We start from the raw sequence: 17,412 nt of genomic DNA on the forward strand, positions 1-17,412 counted from the left end.
ACAAGTTTGTTTGTAATTAGCATCTATTTTAGGGATAAAGGTTTCAATTTGTTTAAGAAAGGTGCAAGATTTTGGTTCTGAAAAATTTGAGCTATATAAGTTGCTATAGAATTTAAAAATCTCTGTTGATATTAATCGTTCATTGTTGGTTTCTACATCATTTATTATTAAGGGTTTGATAGAATTTTGTTGTTGTCTTCTTTTTTCCAGATTACAAAAGTAGGCAGTGTTTTTTTTCTCCCTCCTCGACCTATCTTGCTCTTGATCTAATAAATGCTCCTTTGGCCCTTTGACTATACATTTCATCTAACTTGGGTTGGATGATTCATATGTTTTGTTTGTCTTCAATTGAGGGGTTTGGTTTATTGCAATAAAAATTTAGTTTTTGTACAATTTCTAGTTCTTTTATTTGGAGTTCTTTTTTAATTTGTTTACTAAATGAGATAGAAAATTGTCTGACCTTGTACTTTAGGAATTCCCATTTTTGAACAGGACTATTTAGTTCTTCAGAGTCCTTTATATTTTGGATTAATTCTTTGATTTTTTTTGGCAGTAGGTGTCACATTTAAGAAGACTGTAGTTTAATTTCCAATACTTACTTGTGCTTGACTTCCAGTTTTGGGGTTTCATTTGTAAGGAAATAAGACTATGGTCAGTTAGCGGTGCAGCAGAGATATCAGAATTGATTTCAATGGTCAATAGTTCATTGGTTATAAGCCAGTGATCAAGTCTTTATTTGTTATTTGGACCAAACCATGAGAATTTTATACAACTGGGATTAAGATGACGCCACACGTCAACTAGATTCTGTTCATTGCAAAAATTGTTAAATATTGTTTTTTGGGTAACCTGCATTATGTTTAAAAGGCCATTTATCATAAAATTCATCTTGAACAGGTTTGAGATCCCCACCAATTATAATATTGTTTATTAAGTAAGACGATTAAAGGTGATCTAAGTTTAGGGATATTTCTTCTAGCAATAATTTGTTTTGGTTTAGATTATTATAACCATATATATTCAACAAAATAAGCATCACATTATCCAGACAGACAGTGAGGAATAACCAGTGACCATTTTCATCCATTTTACTTGATGTAAATTTTCCCTGAAAGTTTTTTAAAAGAATAGCAACCCCCGCTGATCTTGAAGAACCATGACAAAAATAAGCTTCATCCCCCCATTGTTTAGACCAAAAAACGCTATCTTCATGTTTTGAATGAGTTTCTTGTAAGAATATTATATTTGCATTTTTCCCCTGACAAAACAAAAAGAAACTCTTCTTTTTAGTTAAGTTTCTTAGGCTCCTTGCATTAACAGAAATTAGTGAAAGTTCACTTTTCAAGTTAAACATAAAAATTTAAGGAGATTAAACAAAAAAAAAGATTGAACCTTATTGAATAGAATTTACCTGGGAAGAAACTCAACTGTAGGTAGCAAAAACTCCTGAACTGATAATTTTATCTGAAGTCAGAGATGTTATATAGATCTGTTGTGACCCTAAGGAGTAACTCCTTGTCCGTTGATAAAGGCATATGGACCTTTTTTAAATCGCCTTATCCCAGCTTTCCGTGCCTGCTGTACTTTGGGCCACACAGCCAGTCATGCTTCCTGGTCTTCTTTGGTGAGGTCCTCTGAGAAATAGATGTTGAGATCTCTGCAGACGGGGTGTTGCTTAGTGGATCGCCAGAGTTCATCCCTGAAGATCCGACCAGTAAACTGTACAATAATCTGACATGGGCGGTTGGTGTTGTTCGGGCCAAGATGGTGTACAGTGTCAAGAATAATGTCCATCTTCTCTTTCCACTGCGGCACAATCTGCTTGATGAGATTTGTGACTTTCCTTCTTGTGTCTTCCCCTTTTTCCTCTTTTAAGCCTCTAATGCACAGATTCCACCTTCTTTTATAGCGCTCTGCTTCTGCCGCTTTTTTTTTCAAGAACTTGTAACTTCTTTGTCAGCTCGGCATTTGTGGTTTTAAGTTGTGTAATCTCATTTTCGGGTTTTTTTTTTACAATCTTAAATTTCAGCACTGTTAAACTCCACCGCTTTAGCAATATTTGCAATGGAGAGTGTGTTCCGTTTCAATTCTTCTCCAAAGTTCGGCATCATTCTCTGTAGATTTTCAACTGCTTCTAAGATCTTGGCATTAGATGCGTTGAACTTACCTCCTCATATCCCTTTGTCTTCTTATGTGGAACTGGGGGTTTGCACGGCGATGTTAGGGCATTTTTTGTCCCTTTGGCCTCGGTGTCCATATTTTGAACGTGGCAGTAGTCATGTGTTAGCAAAGCCTTGTTAGCTTTGCTGTTAGCTTTGTTGTTAGCCATTACCGTCGTAGTTTTCTCTTGCTTGTCGTTGTCTTTCTCGTTATCACTGGACGTTTTTAGTTCATTATTATTAGTTCACGACTATACTCCTTTTATTGTGTCAAGTCTGGGCTTCATAGATGTTCAGCAACTATTTTAAGGAGCTTGCTACCCAGAGCTCATCTACCGCGCGTCCGCTCTCTCCGCCATCTTCCAGCTGACCCCCTGTTTTTCAAGAGTAGTCGAGGGAAGAACCAAAAGTTAAACAAGGTTTTTTTTATAAAAACTAAATCATAACGTCGGTCAGTGTGCGTTTGCGCCTACGGCCGGTGTTCTGACGATCTGTGCTTCCTCGTCAGATTTTCCTACCATAGCACAGCTAAACAGCTATGTCTAACGGTCTGTGCTACCCGTCAAAAACTGCTACCGTCATGTTTACAAACCGAAAACTACAGCGGTTTGTGTTAACGTTAAATATCATCGGATCACTGGCGGCGCTAGGGGGGTGCTATAGCTCCCCCTGGAAAAGTCATAGCACCCCGTAGCACCCCCAAGCAAAGGCATAACCGGGGTATGTGTGGGACATGTCCCCCACTTCCCTTATGTATGCCCTATATCCCCCGCACTTTTTCCAGCCGTTGCAATTGTTTAATTCGTTGTTAACATGTGGGGATGTGTTTTTCCGAGCNGTCTTTAAACGCACCATGAGCGCTGCGTACACAAGGTGGATCAGAAGACTTGCTGCTTCCCATTGTTGCATGGTGCATCAGAAATATGTTCAGCAAACTAGCCAGAGCCAATAAGAGGCAAAAAAACTTTGCAAAGTTTTTTCCAAACAAACCGTGTAAGTTGAGTAATGGTGTTCCATGCTGATAATGTTAGCTAAATGATGATCAATGTCAATATATAATGTTAAGNGGGCCTTTCTGAAGAAGTGGAAATACTTGTACAGTTGCTGCTTACTGTGCCTGCCTCTTCTGCTGAGGCTGAAAGAAATTTCAATGGTCTTTGGAGGTAAAAAACCTGGCTTCACAACACAATGACACAGTCTCGGCTCAACAGTGTTGCTGTGTGTCACAAAGATAAATTAGACAAACTAAATAGGAGAGAAATTACTCAGCAATTTATTGTGCCTAATGAGAGGCGCAGAATCACATTTGGGTGCTTTACTTAGGTGAGATCAGTGCACTGCTACATATTCATGTTGTGGGAAGCTTCTTTGTTTCTGTGATAGAGGTTTAGGTAGAGATATCGGCCTATCACAGATACATATGTATATTTCATTCTGTTCTTCATTTATATACCATATATTTTTCATTCTGTTCTTCATTTATGTACCATATATATGTGATTATATATGTTTGTGCTTGCGTCTGTGTGTGTTGAGAACTGTAAGAACAAATAATCCTTCATTAGCACCCTCAATAAAATGCTTAGCACCCCCTTAGCACCTGCAGAAAAAAATATCTGGAGCCGCCACTGCATCGGATACTGAAGTGGAAGCTTAGGAGTTATGCTTAGCATAGCATTGGAACAATTTATATCCCCGACGAAAACCTTTCTAAAACACATCCTTTATCAGAATATCCTACCAGTTAAATATAAGTGGGTAGCACAAATAGATCTATGCATTAAAAGCAGCAAGTGTCTGAAAAACGTTACAACTTACATACAAAAACTTACAAAAGCAAAAATAAATTACTTCAAAAACACTCCACAGAAATAAATTTTACTTGTCTGAATTTTTTATGTACAGATATGCATCTTTTAATGGTTTAAAATAAAAAAATAAAATAAGAAAAATCTAGTTATTTCCATGCAGTGTCCAGAAAGAGGTGTTGTTCAGCTTGTAGGGCACCACAACTGCTTCCACCCACCTCCATCATCATCATCATATGAAATAACTTGTTGTCACAACAAAAAATAATGGCTGGTAAAAAAATTTGGCTGGTGGACAAAATTTTTAATTTCCACCCCTGGTTACATGTACACCAAACCTCAAGTTTAGTTTTAGTATTGTGGGTTTGGCATTAAAATGCATGAAATGCAATTTGTCGGGATTTCAGTCAGTCCAAACCCTGTCTTAATTTCCTCTCCTTTTCTCTTTTCTTCCCCTCCTCCTTTCTGCAGATGGAAAGCAGGACAAGAGCAGTTCCTTGAGTGGCCTGCTGAGGGGAATACACATCTCTTTGAGGACAAAGCTGTGGTTAATTCCTTCTAATCACAAACCTGCTACTTAAGCACTAATCATTGAACTGTTGAGCGTCACTTGGTGAAGTTTAGCCTCCTGTTCTCCTGTGAATAATGTTTGTGAACATTCAGTAAGATAATTATTATTTATTCTTTGCTTATATGGCAATGTACGTTTATACCTCCTAGTAGTGATAGAAAACCTTGTACTTTCTGAACTACTAAATATGAAACAATTGTGTTGAATTAGTTCATTGTTATGAAGCATTTGATACAAATAAGTATGGCGCCATCTGCTGACCAACACTCAACATTACAGTTGCATGAAACACAGGGTAAGGTGTCACAACAGGTTCTGTTATGTATAACAAAGGTTTTGTGTACATTTAAAAAAATTTTGATTGTATTTTTCCTTAAAGACTTTATTAATAAATATTTGAGTTGCAATGTGCCATCATAAAATACTGTATGTAACAGAGACAAAGGCACAGGAAGGTGTAACATTTCATTTTCAAGTGCTGATCTTACTGATATAAACCTGGAGCTCTATGTAGATAATTATTTTGGGGTTGAAATAAATATTGTCTGCAAGTAAAAGTTTTGTAAAAGTCTATATCTTAGCATAATATCAATATATAATATGTCAGTTATTGTATTTGTTACATCTGTACATTTGTTTAATGAATTGTCTTTCTTTTACCTGTCTTAGGGCTATGAATGAAATTTATATATCGGGCCAAATCTGCCACATTCATGTGTAATACTCATATGTTGATTATTGTGCATTGTCCTAATTCAATAAATTTAAGTAAATACATTAATTTCCATACTATTTGTAAATAATTAAAAAAAAATGTTGAAATAGTACCAGGGATTTGAACAAAGATCTCCAGCATATAAACATTTTCCCACATCCATTACACAAGATAAATGTATACCGTCAGTGCCGCCTCTGCCTGCCTTTGTGGAAAACCAATTACAACCCTGTGTTCCTTGAAGAAATGTATATCACATGTGTCCTATAATGTCAAGGTTTTAGATTAAAAACATCTTGTGCTGAGAAATGACAGTTGTAGCCGTTTTGGTCAAATCTAAAAAAAAAACGTTTTTGAGCAATTTTGTGCAATCATTTTGGGTTGTTGAAAGGACAGTCCAGTCAACGCTGAAGTGATGTTTAATGTATCAATAGTATGTTATAAGCTGAGACATCAGTCATAGAACACAAAGTATAGAGGAAAGGGCAGAAGACTTACCAAGGCCAGGGTAATGTCTTGCCAAACGAGACCTGTATTTAAATTGTTTTTCTGACTTATGAAACTTATTTTTTCTTGAAAACAACATAGAATTGAGAACTACATTAGTTCATATTAAGCCTCTATACTTTGCATGACACTGTTTGTTTAGTTTATTGCTGTTTTTTCAGCCGAACAACATTCATATTACTGTGCGTATGTCTGTGAGCACTGACTGCATATATGCGATGGTACCAAGGCTGCTGAATGTATCAGTCTGCCTGAGTAGCACATCTACTCAAAAATACTTGATAACTCCTGGATGCTGATATATTCAACAGCCTGAGCATCATTGGCATATATATAGTCTGCCTATGCTCTGAACACATACATTTGTGCAGTAACACAAACATTTGGTTAAGAAAATGGCAACAATATAAATAAAGCTAATGTAGCATTCTTTCATTAACCTAGCCTGGACAAAGACTTCTGCCTCTTTCTCCATACACCATGCTCTATGACTGATGTCATGGCCAGTAAGGTACTAACTATTGATAACTATTAGACAGAACATCACTTGAGTGCTGACTGGACTATCTCTTTAAATTCAGACTATGTGCTGTTATTGAGTCTCAGCTACTACCACATCAAATTTTAGCTCAATGTCTGTAAAGCTGACAGTTATGACCATTAGTACATTTTTAAGGTCAGTTGGCTGCAGCAACCATCTTGAATTGGGCTCACTCAAAAAGTTAATCAGTTGTAGACGTGCATCAAATGATTACCTTGTGCTTGTGCAAGTTTCATTAAAATTTGTCCAGAGGTTCATGACATATTTTGCTAGCAAACAGACAGATGCACTCAGACAGACTTGGGCACCAACGTTATTATCCGCCTTTGTCTTCTAACTGTGAGCGATAACAAAAAAATAAAAATTTAAATTGTGAGTAATGTTTTTTGAAAGATTGATTTATTTTATTGTAGTATGTAGCAATGCTTATAGCGCATTAAAAATGTCTGATTGTAACCTAACAACTAACAACATTCTGATAAAGAGTTCAGTTGAAAGTGAATAGAAACAAATACCACCTGCAGACATGGATACATCTCATGTTCTATCTTTATCATGAATAAACCTAAGTGAAGACTAAATATTTCCTGATGGGATCAACCCCCACCCCGCGTTTCAGCTCCACACCATCATCATCATCACTCATGTCAAACCAGTTCAGCAGACTTTGGGGAACAGCCATTTTATTAATCAAATTTGAACCTTTGTGTTAGTTTCTCTTTATTCTAGTGCCACCGTGGTGAACACCCATGTTAAAAATAAAAAAGTGACACTTTTTTGTTAAAATGTAGTATCAGAATGAAGACAGTTAATAATAAAAACAAACTGTAGAAACCGACAGTATGACCACACAGCATTTTGAATCAAACTCTTTTTTTTCTTTTTTTGAAACTGAAAGAAACAGATCAAAAATGGGCCAGGGCAGACAGGAACAAAAACAACTTTTTATGTATGTCCACATATTTTTAGTTATTTCCCATAGACATTAGAGGTTTTGTTTTTAGGGGGTATTCTGCAGGATTGTCTCACTTTTTTTCTTCCCTGTTGAGGAGCATCACTGCAATGCAGCAATGGTAAATCTACTGAGGAGAGTGAGAGCCTTGAAGACTCTATCTAGTGCACTGAGAGTGTGGTGATCTATCCTGGATACACTGAGTAAGGAGTCTCTGCAGAACTTAAAGGGGCGGGTCATCCCCAAAGTGGGTGTGTCTGCCCTGAAGGGGCAAATTAGAACCCCAAAACATGACTGGCTTTATGGATCGGGCCAATCACGTTTCATGAGTCCAAACCGCTATTTGAGGCTGACCCTCCCCCTTTAGGGACAACTTGCCCCTTTGTGTTCTGCAGTGACCTCTACTTGGACACACTTGAGTGGGGTTGTTGTGAAGTGCAAACCATCAGTTCTCTAAACCCTCCCTGTTCTAGCTAACGTCATTTACCACCCTGGCAAACAAGCAGTGGTAAACTACACCTGAATACACAAGCTGAAGCATGTCCAGCCCTGTAAGTATACTCACAACATAATTATTTCTCATCATTACAGTACAGCTCAAAAGTATTCATATACTTGTCATATCTTTTTTTCATATTGCACCATCAAGAATGGGACACAGAAAAAGATTAACAGAGACTCCATTTCCTAATTAAAACAAGATATGTGCAAACATGACTAAGGACTTTATTAACCAAATCAATTCTTCCCTGTAATATCCACAAATAAAAGTGATTTCTCTTTTTATATATATATTTATAGTAATAAGAATAATAAATCTTCACATTGGATCATTTCATAGTGTGACAAAATGCTTGACTGGACTGTCCAGCCATGACTGTAATCCTCATCGTCTTTAATTGGTCAGTCCCCATGCATCCATAGGAAAAAGATTTTTTTTTTTAATTCTCAAAAAAGTAACAATTTGAGAGCAGCTGAAAAGTTTGGACGGGTGTCAATTGCTTTCATTCCGAGATTCTCCTGAGGTGTCATTCAGTGTCTCAGGAGGATATTCCATAAAAAAAAGGCTCCAAATCATCATCTTTGACCACAGGAAACTAAAAAATAAGAAACAATGTCCAGGTTCTCAGGAAAACATAGTAAAGATGATAACAGATAATTTGATACTCTGTAATTAAAGATCCTTTATAGCTGACAAGTAACAATTAATTATCACTGAATAATAATATCAAATGACCAAGAATAAATAATGCTCTCTTCTTACTCAGTTTGGCAAAGCTCCAGCTGGAGGCATTCCTGATGACTGAGATTTTTTTCCCACAGTGAAACAAAAATACAAAGAAGATGAAAAAGAAAACTCTAAAATAAATAAAAAGAGATTAGTAAAAGTGAGCCCAATCCTGAAGCAAGGGCACATATATACAGAACTGCGTGGTGAAAGTCACTTTACTGCACTTAAGTGTTAAGTCCAGTGTTAGAGTGAGTTCTAGTCCCGCCCTCGGTCCTCCTGCTGTTATACCAGTGTGTAGGACTTTGCGTATGGGTTGCTGCTCTGTTTGAGATGTCCTCTTGAGTCCAGCAGGGATTCCTGGGAGGTGCTGAGCTTGGTAGCTTGGGACAACTCTGAGCCCTCTCTGTGGGGGAGTGTGGCTGCAGACCCGGGCTGCCACTGAGCTGCTGGGTCCCTGCTGGCCTGAGGGGCCTCTATGGGCGTTGGGGGTGCCATGCGGGAGGGCCGCTTTAGTGAGCGACTTTTCTGGGGCTCGAGACAAGCCTGACCCATGGCTGCTCTCTCCCCACTAGCTGTCCCCCTGGATGAGGCTGAGCAGGACATGCCTCGGTTTAACAGGAAGTCCATGCGCAGGTATGGAGGAAGGTGGACCAGCTCGCCTCCTGCAACATGACACACACAGAGCTCAGTGAGATCAAAAGAAAAAGAGAAGCAGAAAAACATTACCTGGATCCTGTTCTTAAAAATGAGGTCAAAGTAATGCTTGGGGAATTATTCATGTCAAATATTTCAGTTTTTTTGTACTCAGCTATCGTCACTCTGTTTATTGAAATGCACTTCTAAGATGGTTTTGTTGATGTTATAGGAAGTCACTGACATCAGTGATCTGAATTTTTGAAATGGAACAGATTTGAGGTGCTCATCATCTGATTTTATTTAGATGAGATGTGCAGTGGAAGTTGTCAATTTAAGAAGTCTGACTTTATGAGTATTAAATGTTCCTGGTGCAATTGTTCGTCACTAAACTTCAATCAATCTTGTCTGTAATTTTGTCTGTATTATGGCTGTTATTCAGAAACTGGTGCAGGAGAGACAACCATCAGCCAGCTGTAAAAATGTCACTTTACAAAAAAAGTTAGGTTTCTCAGTTTATTATTGGACCTGTTTTAGTTTTCAAATCTTGCCCTGCTAGTTTGTTGTCAAATTAAATGTCTCAGTTTCTCTTTTTCTTTTAAGTATCAGGTTTTTTTTGTAGAGAATGTCCTGTTCACCACCAACCTCAGGGAACCAGAAGATTCTGATGGGAAATGGGCTGCTGAAACAAGACATTCTTGAGAAAGGGCAGAGAACTTAACATGATTGAAACTAAAAGACAAGAAAACTCAGAGAGAGAGGTTATATGGAAAGGATGTGGGAAATGTGAAAAATTCAATAACCAACATCCACACTGACTCAGAAACAACTCCAGACAGTGCTCCAACATTGGAGAGATTGACAAGGGGGAGCCAGGACTGAGGGAGGGGGAGGGGAATATATTGTCATGCCCAAAATCAAAGTATGAGTACCAAGCCCCATTAAAAGGCCTTGATGAACTGAATACAAGAGCAGCTGACCTGAGAATGAATATTTGTGACCAAGTTAGACACCTATAACCTGTACCCCTTGCCAAGGCTAAGTGAGACAGTACCCTCTGAAAGTCTGATAGAAAATGATGCAGCACTGCTAAATATCTCTACTGGCACCATCACAGAGACCAATGGGCTGGTATACACCACAGCAACTGTAGTCCTTGAAATGCTTTGCTATAAGATCAAGCCTACAACCAATAAAGAGCACTGTCCCCCAAGGATGAGGGGACTGGAAGTTAAGATTAAGGCAACATGGAGGGAAATAGGCCTGATAACAAAACAACAGGAAGGCGCAAGAAAGAAAAACCTACCATGAAAATACAGCAACTTGTTCATATATATATATATCGTATACACACACACGTATATATATATATCAGTCTCAAGGCCCTTGAGACTGATATACAACATCACAAAGCTCTGGCTACTCGTCTGAGGAGGAGCACCCAAGAAGCAGAAACCAGGAGAATAAACAGGATGGATGGTCTCCACACCATCCAGAGTGTCCTCTCAATGGCAGAGGAATACCCCAATAATAGATCCACCCAGAGCTGAGACTGAGTAATACTGGAGAAGCATATAGAGAAGGAGGTATCACACAATGGCAAGAATTCACAATGGCTTCAGGATCTAAGATCTGAACACCAAGACTTCCCAGGGCAAGAACCAGTATCTATCACGGTGGCAGACATTCAAGACAAAGTCTCAGGTTTGACAACCTGCACCAGGGCCTGACATGATCTATACCTACTGGCTAAAGCAGGGGTGGGCATTCCTGGTCCTCGAGGGATTCAGTGCTTAAATCACTTCTTCATGTCCTACAGAAGCCTGTTGATTCGAATCAGGTGTGAAGGAACTGACTGCTCTCCATAAACACCTAGCAGCACAAATGAACCAGCTGCTAATGGAAGGAAAGTAGGAAGGTCAAACTTCACAGCTGGACTTCCCATGTTTCAAGAATCAGCCCTATGAATTTCAAGGTCAAAGTTCAAGGTCACATGCAAAAGAAGGCTTTAACTCTAAAACTGTGTAACTTAGGAAGGTCAGACTTCACAAGCAGATCCCCCATGGGTTAAGGAATAGCCCTTTGGAGTTCAATGTCACAATGTCAAAGTTCAAGGTCAAAAGAGCATATGTGCTCAAACTTGGCAACCATGCACAGCAGGAAGGTCAAACTTCACAGCATGCCACTGGACTCGTACTGATCTGGACTGAAAGCAATTTGGGATATTTGCCAAATGCTCCACCTAGTGGACAGTGCGGGAATAGTGCAAGAGTGTAGACAACGGTCACTGGTGCTCCCGTGGTCGCAAGGCTGGAGTGGCGCTGAGCTGCGAGGGCTGCCTAATGCTGCTTGCAGCTTTAAGTACTTTTGTTCCTTCTCTTTCACATGGGGTTTCTGCTGCCTGTGACATTCACTTAGCAATTTATTACTGGGGGCTTTCTTCTCAGGATTTTAGTTGTTTTATTGTGAATAGTGATTCTGATGCTCACTAGTTCTCTGCCTCCCTCCTTTCTCTTAGTGTACAGCAGGAGTGTCAAACTCCAGGCCTTGGGGACCACTGTCCTGGGAGTTTTAGGTTTTTCTGCTCCAACACACTTGATTCAAATGGTTTAATTACCTCCTCACCAAATTATCAAGTTCTCCAGGAGCATGGCAACAAGTCATCCATTTAAACCAGGTGTTTTAACGCAAGAACACATCTAAAACATGCAGGAGAGCGGCCCCTGAGGAATGGAGTTTGACACCCCTGCTGTACAGCCTCAGGGTGCTGGACTTGGGGTGAAACCATCCATGATCCTTCCAGATTGAAGAAATGCGTATCATCTGCCTCTTTTCATGCCAGATGTATGAAAGTAAAATCAAATTATCTTGAAAAATAATGGTGTTGTAGCCATTTTGGTTAAGCCTCGAAAATTATATTATGCACAATTAAATGAGATGTGACTAGATTTCATGCTCAGACTATGTGTTGGGAATTACTTTTAGCCATTACCACCTCAAGTTTTAGCTCAACATCTGTAAAATTCACTAAGCTATAGACCTATGTTTTTGTGCCGGTTAATGTTGATTAGTTGTGGGAGCCATCTCGATCTGGATTGACTTCAAAAGGTAATCAGTTTTTGTTGTATATCCAATAATTACTGAATATGAATAAAAAGGATTACTTTAGGTATTTTGAAGTCCATATGTTTTGCTTCTAATTTTTAAGAATACTTTGGTGAACATGAGGAAGGTTAGCTGTTTGGATTTAAAGTTAGTGTTATTAGATGATGCCAGTATTAGCCTTGTTGTTAAGTTTTGGTTATAGTGGTAAAGTTTAGTGTGCCATCATGTTGCACACAGAAAGAGCTATAGGTATCAGACAACCTGGCCTCACCCGGTCTGTGGGCTTTGGGCACGGCCATGTTCATGACCCGACTGACGTCCTGAGGCTTGGGTGGGGAAGCGGTGAAGCGGCAGATGCCCGATTCCGACGGTGTGCTGGAAGTCAGGCTGTCGGTGTAGTCATTCGTGCCTGCTGTCATCTGCTCTGAGGAGGTGTCAGAGATGAAGCACTCTGTGATGGTAAACTTGGCGTGGCGCAGCTGCTCCTCCATCTTGGCATGCTCGTAGGCCCTGGCCAGCTCCTCATAGGTGGAGGAAGCACTCTCTGTTGACACCATGCTGCTCCGTGCTCGGTCTGGACACGATGAGGAGTTAGTTGAAGGATTAGTATCAGGAGTTAGTAGCAGAATAAATGTGCTAGGAATTTATTAAAGGTAACTGATGTGGATTTGTAGTTAGAAACAGAGTTAAAAGCTGTTAGCAGGTGGATGTTGGATACCTGTATCCTGAGATGGGCTGACGCTGTAGCTGTCACTCTCCTTGTCAACAGAACCTGTGACCCTGGGAGTGGGCAGCCTCCAGTCAGTGTTGAGAGTGTGGGAGGAAACAGGGGGGTGCGGACGGTTAAGGGTCCACTGGCTGGCATAGCGGTTGCGGGCAGCTGGACCAGGTTTGGCTGTGCGACGGGCAGTGGGGTCTAAGGAGAAAGAGCAGAATGCAAGTTTTTATTTAAAAAGAAAAAAAACCTGGGAGATTTCATTAAATTTAATAGCTAATGACTTTAAATGGATTTTTAAAATATGTTTACAGTACTGATTATTGTTCAGAAAAACACAAATTTACTGTAATTATAAAAAAAAACTCAAAGAAGATAAAGGAACTACCATGACAATAAAGCTACAACTTGTTGCCATTCACGATTAAAGGAATTAGTTAAAATAATCAAAAAAATTAAAGTCTATGCAAGACCAAAGTTGTAGGGTAAGATCATCTTATAGTGAGATATGACGGACTTGTAGCTGTTTTGGTCAAACCTTAAAATTAATGTTAAGTACAATTTCATAAAATATCATGAGATGTCACACTCAGAGAATATTTTGTGAATGACTCACAGCTGCGACCACACAACGTTTTTAGTTTAATAGCTGTAAAAAATGACTAAGTAACCAGCCAATTTATTGTTTGCTAAGGTCAACTGGCTGTGATGGCCATCAAGTGGACTCCAAAAAGTTAATCAGTTCTTGATGTACATTCAGTCATTATTTTCCAAGTATTTTACTAAAATCTGTCCAGTGGTTCATAAGATATTTTGCTAACAGACTGGCAAATAAACACACAAGCATTTATATGCGCACACACCTGCCTTTTTTGGTGGTGGGCAATAACGAATATAAAAAAAGAACATGACATCCAATCATGACACCCAAGAAGAAGAAAAAACAAAAAAAACTAGAAAACAAAACTTCAAGATCATGACACAACGAGAGATATTTATGAGCAATATAGTAAAAAAAAAAAGTATTCCATACTGGACTTACTGGTTCCTGGTCTGGCATCTGATACATCTACCAGTGGACCAGTGGCTTGGGAGAGTGACTGATAGTGGACGGTGTGGGTGACTGTGGACGACTTCTGTTTCTGTGTTTCCCCAAAGTCGTTGTCAGTCAGTAACACAGTGGATCTGTCATCTTAGGGATAAACGTCACAGCACTGGTAATTAGGATATTTGTCTTCTATATACATAGTAAGGGCATAGTGCCAGTGGGGTGCTTACCAACAGTCTCCATGGTGTCCCTCTCCTCAATAAGAAGCTGGGCTCTGGGGATGTCAATGTGCATCCGCAGCGTCTGTTGCTGTTTGTTAATTGGCTCTGCTGGACGTGTGTTTTTACTAAGAAACACAAAAAAATGGATTTATTATCTACTCACATATTGCACAATATGTACACTCAATTAATGTTAATTTAGTAAGGAAGTTGAACATTTACCTCATGAGCATCTCAGCCAAACTTTTAGCATCTGTAAAATCAAACAGATTTTTTAATGTTGGAAAACAGAGTCTGGCCACAGAACATCACTTCAGAGTTTACTGAACTATCTTTTTAACTCAGCACCACTAAATAAATAAAGAAAGTGTCTTGATCCTGAAAGGTAGCACAGTCTTTACATTTGCTGTATTTACCTACAAATGGCCTAAAGTGTTTGTTAGATTTATTAATCTGAAGATGAACCTTTTAATTGTTCACTAAAGAATGTTGTATATTTGCAAAGAGGCAGAGAAAAGGATGAAGAGAGGAAAAGGATGGAAACAATACCTGAAGGAAGCAAGTAAGGCATAGATTGTGATAGGAGCACACACTTAATTGTTTAGCTGAAACATAAAAAAGCTTTCTATTTCTCTTACACCAATTTTATGAATAACAAATTGTATTCACTCTTTAAACATTTACCAACTCGAAGAGTATTGTTTTGACCTTGATCAACTGTGACCTTATCCCCAATGAAAACACCACTAAAGGTCAGATACTAGAATTGCCCGAGTCCAACCAAGACAAACCCTTTTTAATCTCACCTCTCAGCCTTTTGAGCCTTTGTTCTCTCCTCCTCCGTCTTAGTACCAGAAGTCCAATGAAGATTACAACGATACCCACCAACACACAGGAAATAGTCACCATCATCTTCAAACCTTCACCGCCGCCAGAGTTGTTCTCACTTACATTGGGTGCCTTCACTAAAGGAGCGATGGTACCTGTGCAGGAGTCATGTGAGAGTGTTATGATGAAGAATCTATAATCTCAAAAGCAATGATTAAGAAAGTTCTTTAACTTGTGCATTAAACACCAGACAATTTCTTAAGGCAGATATCACAAACAAAATCCCAAAAATAGCACAAGCTAATGAATTTAGTGTATTAATGTGTCTTATTGCCCCAATGATCAAAGCCTTGATATTCTTGAGATTCAACATCTCATAAAATAGAAATGGTTCTTCATCACCTCATGCTATATTCCTTAGTCAGACTACATGTGTTGTTACTGACAATGATACGATTACCATTTTATGTCAGTGGGCACTGACAAATATGTTACTAGCTGATTACTGTAAAGAAAAGGGAAAGAAGCAACTCACTGCCATCGTAGCTTAATGTTGCAAACTTCACTCTCTTCTCGGCGTAGCCAGCGCTATTGTACACTTTCATCTGCAGCTCGTACCAGGTGGCCTCCTGCAGGTCATACAGGATGCAGCTTTTGGTGAGGGATGTGCGCTGTGCCGTGGTCCAAGTGGGGGAGTCTACTGGCCGATATTCCAAGGTGAAGGAGGTGATCGGACAGCCACCATTATTCCAGCCATTCAGATTGAGCTTGACCCGAGTGGCATTAATGCTGGTGAAGAGCTCTTGTTCTTTGGAGTATTGAGGTTCTATTAAAAAACAGTAGGAATATCAATGACATCTTTGGTCTGGTCCCAACCTAGTGGTGCCAATCTTGTCTCCATATTTGTGGAAAAAGCAAAAACTTGCTTTTCATTAAGTTACACGTAAAAGAAATTACTAAAAGCGATAAGAAAAAAAAATCAATAAAGGACAAGCATTTCTTTAGGGAATGAATTCATAGCAATTTTGTCATTTCTAATGCGAGTTGGGTGTGGGAGCCATTTTAAATTGGGCTAACTCTAAAAGTTAATCAGCTATCTGTGCTGAACATAGATGCACTGTGTATATGCCAATAGTGTTGAGGTATAATATATCAGTCTGCCTGATCAGCGCATCTTGTCATTCCAAAATATTACTCAACACCTGGAAGACAGATACACTCAAGAGTATCAGAACACAGACATTTGCATTCACTTAATAACATAAACATTGTTCAGCTAAGAAACCAGCAAAAAACTAAGCAAACAATGGCATAAAAAACTGTAGAGATTTAAAGCTAAACTGAAATCAAATCTAAAAAAAAATCGACATTTTATGAATGTTATTTAGTCAAACACATCCACACAACATTGCAGTGATCACCAGGACCATCATGGCCAACAAAACAATGCACATAAGTTGGGAAAGTGGAACGGTGAGAACCGATTACCCCTAGATCGTTGTCATGATATCAGTAAAACTGCAAATCAACATAAAAATGGCAGGAGAGAGCTAACGTTGCTAAGTCGAAGCTAACTGGATGCTAACTTGTAAACAACGTGAGCGTGCTCCAGAGTAGTGTTTATGAATTCTCATACCAAAGTAAACTAATCAAAAGCAGTTTCAGACTATGACTTTTGTTTAATCACACATGGATTGTTTATATTTTTTCATCAATAACAAACTGTTCTGAATCACAAACTGATCTCGGGTTGTCGGTCTGTAAGCATCTCATACCTTTAATGACATTGCATATTCACGTCACGTTTGAAGTAAAAGTTCCTGTTTTTCGTCTCCTTTTCTGTGGAGATGCCTGTATCTCCATTTGCCTTTCTTTTAAAACTAAAAATAGTTAGGACTGCTGCTGGCAGAAGGTCCTGTTTTTTTTGCGTGAAGCCAGTCGACAGCAGTAAGGGTCAGAGCGGTGCTTCCCTTTGAAGTGGTCCAAACCCAAGTTCTGATAGTAATTCCCACATCGGAGCTTATGAATCCAAATCTGAGGAAGGTTTTTATCATTTGGGAAGCCAAAAAATGAAACTCCAGTGGTATTTTTTGGCAGGTTCGAACAATTAAATGCAACGAACTGAACTATAATGTGCCGGTATTCATCCACTCACTGTTGAATCTGTTGAATTACTGAATATATATAAAATAAATAAATTAATTAATTAAAAAAAAAAATTCCGTTTTCACCCTCTGGTCTTGTTTCATTCTCTGAGCTCGGGTCCTCTACCAGAGGCCTGGGAGCTTGAGGGTTCTGCGCAGTATCTTGGCTGTGCCTAGAATTGCACATTTCTGGACTGAGATGTCTGATGTTGTTCCTGGGATCTGTTGTAGCCA

General features: G+C 39.0%; 1 protein-coding gene across 2 annotated transcripts in view; it reads right to left on the reverse strand.

Moving 5' to 3' along the window:
- Positions 1 to 6,957: 6,957 nt before the first annotated feature.
- dscama (Down syndrome cell adhesion molecule a) overlaps positions 6,958 to 17,412 on the reverse strand; it is a 189,155-nt gene continuing 178,700 nt past the window's right edge. Inside the window, exons 26-33 of one of the 2 annotated variants that reach the window (XM_017436414.3) lie at positions 15,570 to 15,860; positions 15,013 to 15,189; positions 14,429 to 14,459; positions 14,216 to 14,331; positions 13,971 to 14,129; positions 12,941 to 13,138; positions 12,494 to 12,796; positions 6,958 to 9,146 (exon numbers count right to left, since the gene is read on the reverse strand). In XM_017436414.3, the coding sequence (XP_017291903.1) occupies positions 8,767 to 9,146; positions 12,494 to 12,796; positions 12,941 to 13,138; positions 13,971 to 14,129; positions 14,216 to 14,331; positions 14,429 to 14,459; positions 15,013 to 15,189; positions 15,570 to 15,860 (1,655 nt within the window). In that variant the 3' untranslated portion in view covers positions 6,958 to 8,766. The remainder of the gene's footprint in view (positions 9,147 to 12,493; positions 12,797 to 12,940; positions 13,139 to 13,970; positions 14,130 to 14,215; positions 14,332 to 14,428; positions 14,460 to 15,012; positions 15,190 to 15,569; positions 15,861 to 17,412) is intronic. The other variant, XM_017436415.3, reaches the window with a different exon arrangement.

This window comes from Kryptolebias marmoratus, linkage group LG13 (genome assembly GCF_001649575.2).
Source record: "Kryptolebias marmoratus isolate JLee-2015 linkage group LG13, ASM164957v2, whole genome shotgun sequence".
Taxonomy (NCBI): domain Eukaryota; kingdom Metazoa; phylum Chordata; class Actinopteri; order Cyprinodontiformes; family Rivulidae; genus Kryptolebias; species Kryptolebias marmoratus.